The sequence below is a fragment of the Strigops habroptila genome, chromosome W, assembly GCF_004027225.2.
Source record: "Strigops habroptila isolate Jane chromosome W, bStrHab1.2.pri, whole genome shotgun sequence".
In the NCBI taxonomy this organism is placed as follows: Eukaryota; Metazoa; Chordata; class Aves; order Psittaciformes; family Psittacidae; genus Strigops; species Strigops habroptila.
The window spans coordinates 27763135-27775864 of NC_044301.2; the positions used below are offsets into that span (position 1 = coordinate 27763135).

General features: G+C 42.4%; 1 protein-coding gene across 1 annotated transcript in view; it reads right to left on the minus strand.

Moving 5' to 3' along the window:
- LOC115618985 (zinc finger SWIM domain-containing protein 6-like) overlaps positions 1–12730 on the minus strand; it is a 68384-nt gene that overhangs the window by 54914 nt on the left and 740 nt on the right. The window contains exons 2-4 of the mRNA XM_030511002.1: positions 4157–4166; positions 3635–3783; positions 2961–3111 (exon numbers count right to left, since the gene is read on the minus strand). Of these exons, the coding sequence (XP_030366862.1) occupies positions 2961–3111; positions 3635–3783; positions 4157–4166 (310 nt within the window). The remainder of the gene's footprint in view (positions 1–2960; positions 3112–3634; positions 3784–4156; positions 4167–12730) is intronic.

The following is a 12730-nucleotide window of genomic DNA, read 5'->3' on the forward strand; positions in this document are numbered from 1 at the left end:
TGACAAAATGGAACTGAGAAAGTGGCCGTATGCCTAGCAGTTGGCAGACAGCATACCAGTGCAAGCAAGCCAGCCTTTATTAAGCAGTCTATATTTACATACTTTACATGTCTTAAAAATCTCCATAACTACAATGTTGTTACCTATCTGTGAAATAGAGATCACAGACAAAGATTTTTTTTAAGACATACATATATGCCACACCCAGATTACTCTGAACAGATAATACAAAAAGTATGCAAATGCATGTCCCACTCCCTTTACTGATATTTTAGTTCTCTGACATCCTAGAAGATGACAAGATAGGAAACCAACATTATTTTAGAACCTAGCGATACCATCGCCCCCTTAAACCCAATGTCTGAGTTCTCTGCCACTACTGGCACAGATCAAGGGTTGCCAGGGACATCCTGCTCTTCCTTCTGTAGTTTGCCATTGTAACTCTGGTCTCCCTTAAAACCTCCTTCAACTTTTGCATATTCACATGCATGTTTCACCTTGAAAAAGGGATGCGTTTAACTAGAGTGAAGCTCAAGGTGAAATCCTATCAAAAACATGGCAGCAGCTTCTAATTTTCACACAAGGTAGGAGTCAAGTTGGAGAGAATCATCCAATTAACAAATTTTTTCAGGGAACTTGCTAAGCACCAGTGGAAGGAATCCTACTGGTGTGGGGAAGAAGTGGACAGGTTAGCAACATACACACAAGCTGAAGGTGGAAGAACTAAGTTAAGTTCTATCCTTAGCCTATTGCACACCTGAAGTGATTGAAATGTATTTGCAATTGAAACCATGGTACACAATCAATCAACATATTTTGATACTGTTAGAGGAGGCATAGCAGTTCAGGACTGAAACAATAGGGTCTGCCTCAGATTGCAAATACAGCAGCTGAAGCAGCAGTGAGGCTGCAGCTTTTTGGGAGTGGCAGCTACAATTCTGATTAAATAGAGGTAAACTAATCAATTTGATCTAAAATATTGGTTATTTGATGCCACAGGCAGAGAGGTTCTACCTTCAGATAGGTGCTGTCAAGAAGATGATGTTAATATGGGACTGATGAAACAAGAAGAGGAGCTGATGATAAGAAAATTTTAACAAAACCTCTTATGTTTACTGGCAGTATGTAGTAAGACTGCTACAGGTAACAGATGGAGAACACATTTCTGCCTCTCCCACCACCTACCAGCTCAACCCACATAAGCAATGAAGCATAAGACCCTCTGTTTTTCAGTATGGTGGGATAAAATTTTGCTGTATACATGTCAAGCTTGGCAAAAAGCATTATTCTCCAGTGAGATAAGGTATCATAAAAATTACATACTAGGAGTATGTATTACATATGTAGTATGTAGTATTACGTACTAAGAATATACCTGAAGGCGAAGTACTTATATCTACACTGACAGAACCACCCGCTCTGACATTAAGGCTTTCCACCACAGAAGTCCGTAATATCAACTATAGACAGCCAGTGCTTTATTAGCCTAATGCTTCATTTAGAATGAACATAATTTATGCAAACCAGGTTATATCCAGTCAAGCCTACCAGACAACATGCAATCAATCATGGTCATCTTTAACCTTTAACAGTGGAAAACTTAAATTTTGCTTTTGACTTTTCCTTTCTAAATGAAGCATGCTATTCTTTCTTGGATTTAATGTCATTTATCTTGTTTTTGGACCTTTAAAATGTACCAAGAGCATTACTTTTGGCTTTGTTCTCCACAGTGTCTACATATTGTCCCAAGGGGTGTCATCAGTAAGTTTTGTGTTGTTGTTTTGTTGGGTCTTGGTTGGGGTTTTTTGGGGTGGGGGTGGTGGTTGGGAAGTTTTACCAGAACATGTCTCAAGACAGTCCTGTAAGTCTAGACTTGAAGTGCCTTTCCAGATTGAGTGAGAGCACAGGTAACTACTCCAAGTTTCATGAATCACAAGGCAATTCCATTTAGGCTGTGTGTCTTCAACTTGCTTTGAGAAAACCTCCAAGACAGCATCTAAAACCTTACTATAGCTAAGATATACACATTAATTCCTTTACTCATACACTCAGTGAATTATCTTTTAGAGAAACAAATTAGAATTACCACTGTATTTTAAATAATTCAGGTTTTCTTTTATCACTTTTATCTTCTATATGCTTACATACCAACTGGTTAGTAATTCGTTCCAATACCTTACATCTAGGAAAGCATGCTGGTGGTTACTTAATATTATTCTTTCCACTCACCTACCCACCTTAAAATATTGGTGACATTTACTTTCAAGTTGTTTTAAATTTCCTCTCCCTACCACAAATTCCTATAGATTTTGAGAACTCCTGAAAGCAGCAGTTCAAAACTGTGTCAGCGAGTTTCTCAAACACTTTAGAGCAAGTGTCTTCAGACTTTACCAGTTTAAATATTCCTTTCCCATTTCAGCCTGTGTTCCTCTCTCCACTGTACAAGTCATATATCTGGTCACAACTGACCTTTCCTGTAGAGCAGTGTTAATTGTTATAGCCCTCTGTTATTTGATCTCCTTTCCTGCTCAATAATGGACTTCTGCTTTCCTTTGTTGCTATCTCCTCATACTCCTAATGATTTTTCTCTTTTTGCCTTCTATTTCTCTCTAGTTGTGAATCGATTTCTTCCTTAATCTTTTCAGTTTGCACTAGTGGCTTATATACCTTCCCTCAGTTGTATAGCTACATTTCCACTTTTTGCTTTATTCTTTTTAAATCCTCAGGTACTTACATATGTTGCAATCATACTTGTTTCATACCATGCTTCCTCTCCTGCTGTCTCATGTAGTAGATCAGAAATTCAATTTCACCCAACCTTAAGTGAACAAGCAAAACTGCAGAAAACTCTATCCTGCTTTACCTAGTACCACAACAAAGTTTCTCTCCATCCCAAATATGTAATTATTTCTTCATTATACACATGAACACCTAAATGATTTTGAAGTCTATACATTTACCCAGTTCATCCCAGAGCTGCCTATACTTGTCAGTCATTGCATTTCCTTGTTGTCTCCAATGTGACAGACGAGGGTCAGCCATGAACTGTTCTGTTATCAACGTCAACATGCGAGCTCCATTTGAATCTCTCATCTTTAGCATCTCTCGCACCTAGGAAATCAGTCTTTTAATACAAACTTGAAAAAACGAAAGCAAACCACAGTACAGACAATATGCTGCAGTGTTAAATATTCCACCTCTGTTAAATAAGAAATATAATTTATATATCTGAAGAGAAAAAAAATTTAAGTAGAAAAATATAGTCTGCCTTCCCAATTGTAACAATTTTTAGTTTCAGTATCCCATTGCAATTCTGCAAACACTCTTCTTCCACAAGTAATCCATAACTCTATTATGCAAGCTACTGCAAGACCATTTCTACAGGTTTCTCCAACATTTTGGGGGTAGGAAGGAAGAGAACAGAAAAGCTGTAGACAGCTGAAATGTTACTTCATATCCTTAAACTGATCTCAAGACACACCAGATTGTGTACCACTGCTTTATTAACTTTCCATCACTCTCCCAAAGGCTTTGCCTTGTTTTAGAACAACAGGACTTCGAGTAAGATGTTAATAAGACTGGCTGGGGGAGTGGGGATAGAGAAAAGAGGGAAGGTTTAGAGTACTTGACATACCTTTGCAAAAAGCAAATTGAGCTGCTTCCCTGATCCATGGTATCCACCATGGGAAAGGAAGAGTTTAACCTGTTCTTGGACCTGTTCCTCATCCAAATGCCAGCAGTTTTCATCATCTATGCTTGCACCTGCTGTTGGGTCAGGAGCACCTGCAAACAGCAAGACGAAAAATCATTGTTCTATATAAAGAAGAGAGGCTTGTGGGTCCAGGGGAAAGGAGTACTGCAGAGGTTTATGGATTTGTGCATTATCCCATTTTGGATGTCTTAACTTTAACCTAAAGGTTCTTTAAAAGAGACCTAAATTTCTCCTCAGTAGTCTTAAACACTTAGAAATGACAGCTTATGAAAAGGTATTTAAATAAACAATACTTTATAAAAAAATATTAAACTCAAGTTTTTTTCCTCCCATCTCAGCAGCTATTCCAGAATGCTTTTACAAAGAAAATTACACTTTACATAGTACTGGAACAACTGCAATGTTAAAACCACTTTCCCCAAAACATCTGTGTAATTTTTGTACCTTCAGCAATCTTCAACCAGTTTTAGTGACTGCTAGTAAGCACTGCTACAGATCATAGAATCATAGTGTCATGGTTTAAACCCAGCCGGTAACTCAAAACCACGGAGCCGCTCAATCACTCCCCCCTGTTCTTCCTCCTGCTGCTCCCAGAGGGATGGGGAGGAGAATGGAAAGAATGTAAATCCCGCGGGCTGAGGTAAAAACAGTCCACTAACTAAGGTATAATACAAAACTACTACAACTACCACCAATAATAATAATGATAAAGGGAATAACAAGGGGAGAGAAAAAGATTGCTCACCACCTGTTGACCGAAACCCAGCTCAACCCAAGCAGTGATCTGGGCCTTCTGGGTAACTCCTCCCAGTTTCTATAGTGGGCATGACGTGCTGTGGTATGGAATACCCATTTGGCTAGTTTGGGTCAGGTGTCCTGTCTCTGCTTCCTCCCAGCTTCCCCTCCTCCCTGGCAGAGCATGAGACTGAGAAAGTCCTTGGTCAGAGTAAACATTACTTAACAACAACTAAAAACATCGGTGTGTTATCAGCACTGTTCCCAGACTAAAGTTGAAAACATAGCACTGCACCAGCTACTAAGAAGGAGAAAAATGGCTGCTACAGCTGAACCCAGGACAGTATCCACCCCTTATTCCATACCATTCCATACCATTCAGGTCATGTTCAGATCCCATATTTTAAAATTTTAAAATGGCCCAGCCAGACCCAACACACATGGGGAAGAGGGTATAGCCAGAGAGGCAGGGCAGTGGATAAAACTGGCAAACCTGTTCTCATTTTTCCTCATGCTGATCCTGATCTCTGTTGGTTCTCATATTTCATGAAGATGAGAACTTAAAAGATATTCTGTACTTCCAGCTGGGTACTCTCCATATTTTAATGCATAAGCTTCTCCTGTCTATCTCAACCACTTGTTGGTATCTAAAGTTTTTAAGTGTAGGAACCTCTCATGATATTGCCATGAGCCTCATTTGTGGGATAAAGCTTTTCTGGGTGATGTCCTTACAGTCCTGTCTGTTATGCATACTAAATGTCTTGTTCTCAAAGGTATTTCCTGAGCGGAATAATATGGTTTTGCCTTAGTAGTTCTAACAGTATTTTTTTCAGTAGCGCTTTTTGCCTTACTGTGGGTTGCATTTTAACTGTTGGAACAGCCTGATTATTTACTTTGAGTTCACATTTGCTGATATTTTGGACGTTTTCTGGATTAGTGATACATTTTTGTGTTAAAATTTAAAACTAAAATATCATTTTACAAGGTTATGTCATGCAGAGAAATAGTACAATATATTTCCTGAAGGATCATTCCTAAATCTTTATTAGTAACAATTTGCTCCTCATCTAGAACTTAATTTTAAATGTTGAGTTTAGGCAAGGAATCATTATAGATCAATTAAGATCTAGTAAGTCCTGCTGACTATTACCCCCTTCTAGTGGTCCATGTGGGTGCTAGAGATAGATATAGATAGCAGTAGCCTGGAGAACATTAAGAAGGACTACAGAGCCCTGGGAGAGGTGGTTAGGGGCTCTGGAGCTCAGATAGATAGTTTTTTCATCGATTCTCCAGGACAAAGGGGAGGACCTTAAAAAAGCTAGGCGCATTTGGCAGGTTAATAAATGGTTAGAATGCTGGTGCCATAGTCAGGGGTTTGGCTATTTAGAACATGGGGCTCCATTTGGGAGGCCAGGTCTACTGGAGGCTGGTGGAGCTGGTCTGACAAAGAAGGGGAAGAGCTGTTTTGGTAGGAGGCTTGCCAGGCTGGTCAGGAAAGCTTTAAACTAGATGTGTTGGGGGAGGGGAGCATTGATCCATCCCAACACTCCTGGTCAGTTGCCAGCACCTGTAATAAGTGCTTGGAGCGATGTAGAGATGTTCCAGCTGCCCCAGCCATTGAGTCGGCTTCATTTGGAGCTCGGCTAAGGTGCCTCTATACAAACGCCTGTAGTATGGGGAACAAGCAAGAGGAATTAGAGATGTGTGCAAGGCTACGGGAATATGATGTCATTGGTATCACAGAAACATGGTGGGATGGTTCCTATGACTGGAGTGTCGGAATGGAAGGTTACAGGCTGTTTAGAAAAGACAGGCCAGGCAGACGGGGAGGGGGCGTTGCTATCTATGTCAGTGATGATAGGCTAGAGAGTATGGAACTCTGTCTGGGGACGGGTGATGAGGTAACAGAGTGTTTGTGGGTCAGGATCAAAGGGAAAACAGCAATGGGGGACATTACAGTGGGGATCTGTTATAGGCCGCCTGATCAAGAGGACTCTGTGGATGAAGCGCTCTACAGACGGATAGGAGCAGCCTCACGCTCGCAGGCCCTGGTCCTCATGGGGGACTTCAACCATCCTGACATCTGTTGGAGGGACGGTACGGCCCGGCACAAGCAATCCAGGAGGTTCCTCGATTGTGTGGAAGACAACTTCCTCTTTCAAGCAATAGAGGAGCCGACGAGGAGAGGTGCCATGCTGGACCTTGTGCTCACCAACAGGGAGGGACTGGTTGGAAATGTGACGCTCCAGGGCAGCCTTGGCTCTAGTGATCACGAGATGGTTGAGTTTGAGATCCTCAGGACAGTGAGAAGAGCATGCAGCAAGCTCACTGCCCTGGACTTCAAGAAAGCAGACTTTGGCCTCTTCAGGAACCTCCTTAGTAAGGTTTCATGGGATACAGTCCTAGAGGGCAGGGGGGCCCAAGACTGCTGGTCGATATTCAAGAATCACCTGCTACGTGCTCAAGAGTGTTGCATCCCGACTAGAAGAAAGTGCAGCAGGAGGGCCAGGAGACCTCCATGGATGGACAAGGAGCTGCTGAGGAAACTTAGAGGGAAAAAAGAAGCTTATAGAAGGTGGAAGCGAGGACAGGCGGCCTGGGAAGAATATAGGAGCATTGCCCGGGAAGCTAGGGACCAGGTTAGGAAAGCTAAGGCCCAGCTAGAATTAAGTTTGGCAAGGGATGTAAAAGATAACAGGAAAGGATTCTATAGATAGGTAGCAAATAAAAGACAGACTAGGGACAATGTGGGCCCTCTCCGGAAGCTATCAGGAGACCTGGCTACCATGGATTTGGAGAAGGCTGAGGTTCTTAATGACTTCTTTGCCTCAGTCTTCACCAGCAAATGCTCTGACCACACCACCCAAGTCTTGGAAAGCAAATGCAGGGACTGTGAGAATGAAGACCTTAGGCCCACTGTAGGAGAGGATCAGGTTCGAGACCATCTTAAGAACCTGAACGTGCACAAGTCCATGGGACCTGATGAAATCCATCCACGGGTCCTGAAGGAGCTGGCGAATGAAGTTGCTAAACCACTGTCCATCATATTCGAAAAATCCTGGCAGTCAGGTGAAGTTCCCGATGACTGGAAGAAGGGTAATATAACCCCCATTTTCAAGAAGGGGAAGGTGGAAGACCCAGGGAACTACAGACCAGTCAGCCTCACCTCTGTGCCTGGCAAAACCTTGGGGCAGATTCTCCTGGACAGCATGCTAACGCACATGAAAAACAACGAGGTGGTTGGTGACAGCCAACATGGCTTCACTAAGGGGAAATCCTGCCTGACCAATTTGGTGGCCTTCTATGATGGGGCTACGGAACCGATGGATAGGGGCAGAGCAGTTGACGTCATCTACCTGGACTTGTGCAAAGCGTTCGACACTGTCCCGCATGACATCCTTGTCTCTAAATTGGAGAGACATCAATTTGATAGATGGACCACTCGGTGGATAAAGAACTGGCTCGATGGCCGCACGCAAAGAGTTGTGGTAAATGGCTCGATGTCCAGTTGGAAACCTGTAACGAGTGGTGTCCCTCAGGGATCGGTGTTGGGACCGGTCCTGTTCAACATCTTTGTCGGCGACATGGACAGTGGGATTGAGTGCGCCCTCAGCAAGTTTGCCGACGACACCAAGCTGTGTGGTTCGGTTGATACGCTGGAGGGAAGGGATGCCATCCAGAGGGACCTTGACACACTTGTGGGGTGGGCCGATGCCGACCTTATGAAGTTTAACCAAGCCAAGTGCAAGGTCCTACACCTGGGTCGGGGCAATCCCAGGCACTGCTACAGGTTGGGCGGAGAAGAGATTCAGAGCAGCCCTGCGGAGAAGGACTTGGGGGTGTTGGTTGACAAAAAGCTTAACATGAGCCGGCAGTGTGCACTTGCAGCCCAGAAAGCCAACCGTATCCTGGGCTGCATCAAAAGAAGCGTGACCAGCAGGTCGAAGGAGGTGATCCTGCCCCTCTACTCTGCTCTTGTGAGACCTCACTTGGAGTACTGTGTACAGTTCTGGTGTCCTCAACATAAAAAGGACATAATGCTGTTGGAGCGAGTCCAGAGGAGGGCCACGAGGATGATAAGAGGGCTGGAGCACCTCCCGTATGAAGACAGGCTGAGAGAGTTGGGGCTGTTCAGCCTGGAGAAGAGAAGGCTGCGTGGAGACCTCATAGCAGCCTTCCAGGATCTGAAGGGGGTCTACAAGGATGCTGGGGAGGGACTCTTCCTTAGGGACTGTAGTGGTAGGAGAAGGGGTAATGGGTTCAAACTTAAACAGGGGAAGTTTAGATTAGATATAAGGAAGAAGTTCTTTACAGTGAGGGTGGTGAAGCACTGGAATGGGTTGCCCAGGGAGGTTGTGGATGCTCCATCCCTGGCGGTGTTCAAGGCCAGGTTGGACAGAGCCTTGGACCACGTGGTTTAGGGCACGGTGTCCCTGCCCGTGGCAGGGGGGTTGGAACTAGATGATCTTAAGGTCCTTTCCAACCCTTACGATTCTATGATTCTATGATTCTAAGAGAGACTTAATTACCATTTTGCCATGAGCAAACTAATGATTGAGTGTTAAATAATGCTTTTTTGATTTGGAAACTGCTCTGATTTTTTCTGATAAAATTTTATATTCATCTCTAGAACCCTAACTAAATCAAGCTATTCTCCATCTATGGTTCTATCTCAGTCATTCCTTCCCTTTGCAATTAGAGAGACAAACTTGTATGAATGGGACATGCCAGCTGCTCTAAACAGGTTATCTCTGCTTAGTACTTAAGGGAAGGGGGAAAAGGACAAAGCAGCTAGGATTCTTGCCAGTATGTCCCTGGAGAAATTTCTTCTTTATGCCAGATTTGGCAACTACTTCAGGGCTGCCATGAAAAGAATCACTGAAGTTAAGCATTCATTACAGTTTCTGTGTTTTAATACTATTTTTCTGGATATGCATACTTCATGCAATCCCTTTTTAGGATCCACTATGCAGTAGAAACAGTCACTTTTCCCCATTTTTTATGGTATTTCAAAAATGGTATAGCAAGGCTTTAATTCTGAAATTTGAGTGCCAAGCTTATATCCATATTTACATAATTTCTTTGGGTATCTGAAGTTCTACTTGAATCATGTTCTGCCTTAAAGCTAAGGAGAGTACAAATGCCCTGCATCTTCAAATTTCATAGTTTAGATTAATCAGTTGCACATATTACATTTCTGACCTTGAAATGAAAGCTGTAGGAATGCCCATATTTCAAAGGAGATGGGATGCACCATGATTTGCACCATTTCCCTTGGCCTTTCATTGTGGGACTTATGGACGATCTTACACATACTTGTGTCTACAACTATGTCATATTCATGTCCAGTAGACTGTCTTTGCTTAACCGATAATCCTTTTCTTACTATCAGTTTGCTTAGTCTTAGCTGCCATGGTGTGGTTGCCATAACAGTTACAAAATGCATGTGCTTTCAGTTCATGCAATTGAGGTTACAGCTCTTTCACAGAATAAACCGTTAATATATGTCAGTGCATTTGAATGATTTATGCTGTTGGAGACACTAAATTAAGAGTACTTATGAGTTAGCATCACAAGACAGTTTTGGCACTCTAAGCCCTGAGTTATGGATGACAATGTAAAGGCCCTGGAATGTCTCAACTGTTGCTGTCAAGTTAATTTCCCTGGTAGATGAAGCCAGGCTGCTGTTGTGCAAAGATGGGTTGTGTCCATCTTTTTTGAGGGTGATTTCCTTGCTCCTTCTTTAGAAACAGTAGAAGATTATTTGCATGTGATATAATAGTATCTGAAATTGAGGGTATATGAGGCTGGAGTATGACAGTAAGCGGGAGCTATTTTCTAAGAGGGTATTCTTTCCTGTGGTTAAACTACATTTATCGGATTTGAGGAATAATGGTGAAAGTAATTCACTTTAGTTTATAAGCATAGCTTGAGGGGTTTATTTTTAGTACCATACAGAAAGTTTGGGTTTCCATTTAGTTCAGTTGGATGAAAGTACATTTACAGTAGGAACCAAATTTCTTCATGTACCTGCATTAAAACAGTTTTTGAAGTTTTTATTCCTAAACTGTTGAACCAATTTACTTATGAATGTTCTAAAATGTTCTAAAAAATTGTTCTGTATTGGAGCTGGTACAAAGCTCATTGTGGCCCTAACTGTAAAGTCGAGACTTCCAAGATTAAGGTCAGAGTTTTACTGTGAGCCCAAATAAGCTGCTATTTAATTTTCTGATACTGCTTCTAGTAAATACCAGAGCTAAAGAGAAGTAATAGATCTATGGAGAGAAATTACTGAATCTTCACAAATTTCTGTGGTCCAACAATCTAGTCTTGTGATATTTTCCAGTTTTCTATCTTGAATGGATACTGGGAAAATAACTGAAAAATGGGAAAAGTTATCTAAATTGAGAGGTGCAAGAATCTCAGTCTGCTCAGACCTGTCATGCAAGACAAAGGAGGAGGATCTCCTTCATGATTTAAGAGACCTACATAGACTAAAAACTTGATAGTGAAGACACTTCTACCAATCAAACAAAAGGAAGCTGAATATTGGTAAACGGAGCTGGACAAATTTAACTAGAAAACTTGAAATAAGCTTAGAATTTTGAGTCATGGTAGCCAGGCAGTAGATCAGCTAACCAGGAGCTCTGATAGATTCTCATATTGGAAATCTTAAAAACTGAAGTATGCTGTTTTTTGTAAAAACTCAATAATGAAGACAAACTTAACTTGGGAAGTATGAAGGAATTAGGATTACACAGTCTGAATGTGTTGTTCTGGCCATTTATAGTGGGTTGTTTACCTTCTGTAAACATAGTTGTGGTAATCATGTAACTTTTTCCCTGACCTTTCCCAGCATACAAGGGAGTGTTTGCACTTCCTCTACTCTTTTAAAAAATGAGATGTCTTTTCAGCCCTTTCTTTTATGAATATCTCGTTTTGATTGACAAACTTCTAAATTTTCCAGTTTTGCATCTTTCTAAGAAAATTAACTGGAAGGAATTAATTCATCTCTATGATAAATTTAATTAGAGGTATAGATATACGTATGTATAGGAATAGAGGTACATATAGTTAGTAGTCACATTAACTTTTAATCTGAAAATTGTCAAAGGCTCTGAAAATAGACTGTGACTGCTGAGAATGTACTACCAGTTAAAAAATTTGATTAAAAAAAATCTGTTTTGGGCAGGAGCATACTTTGTGTTCACTGCCTAGTTCTAAATGCTGGCAACTACTTAAAATTGTGAAGAATCATAGAATGGTTTGGCTTGGAAGGGACCATAAAGATCATCTAGTTCCAACCCCCCTGCCATGGGCAGGGACACCTCACACTAAACCATGTCGCCCAAGGCTCTGTCCAACCTGGCCTTGAACACTGCCGGGGATGGGGCATCCACAACTTCTCTGGGCAACCTGTTCCAGTGTCTCACCACCCTCATAGTGAATAATTCCTTCCTAATGTCTAATCTATATCTACCCTCTTTCAGTTTAAAGACATTCCCCCCTTGTCCTATCACTACATGCCCTTGTAAAAAGTCCCTCTCCAGATTTCCTGTAGGCCCCCTTTAGGTACTGGAAGGCTGATGTAAGGTCTCCCAGAGTCTTCTCTTCTCCAAGCTCAACAAGCCCGACTCTCTCAGCCTGTCTTCAGGGGAAAGGTGCTCCAGCCCTCTGAGCATCTTCATGGCCCTCCTCTGGACTCGTTCAAGCAGGTCCACATCCTTCTTGTGTTGGGGGCTCCAGGGCCGAACACGGTACTCCAGGTGGGGTCTCACAAGAGTGGAGTAGAAGGGCAGAATCACCTCCCTCGACCTGCTGGCCATGGTCCTGAGGAGAGACGACAATTGACCCTACACAATTCAATGTGAATCAAGCAGAAGCCACTTTATTGTTCCCACGATCCCTTTATATACAGAGTTTTCTATCTCTACATGCGGTCACGCGCCTTTTGATTGGTAAAAGCCCTCTTGCACGAGGCAATCACGCGGCTCGGTAAGTGTCCTTATTGGATCACCTAATTCCTGGTGTTCTTCCCATGTATCCGACTGCAGATGTTTTCTTCCTCTTATCTTCTTCTTGGTATGCAGCTACGTGTTTAGAAGAAGCTCTCTGATGGCTGGTTCACATCCTCTTATCTTCTTCTTGGTATGCAGCTGCATGCTTAGAAGATGCCCTCATATGGCTGGCTCATCACATGTCCACTGTCCTCCAAATACAACCCCACATGGTCCTTTTGATGCAGCCCAGCATATGGTTGGCTTTCTGGGCTGCGAGCGCACA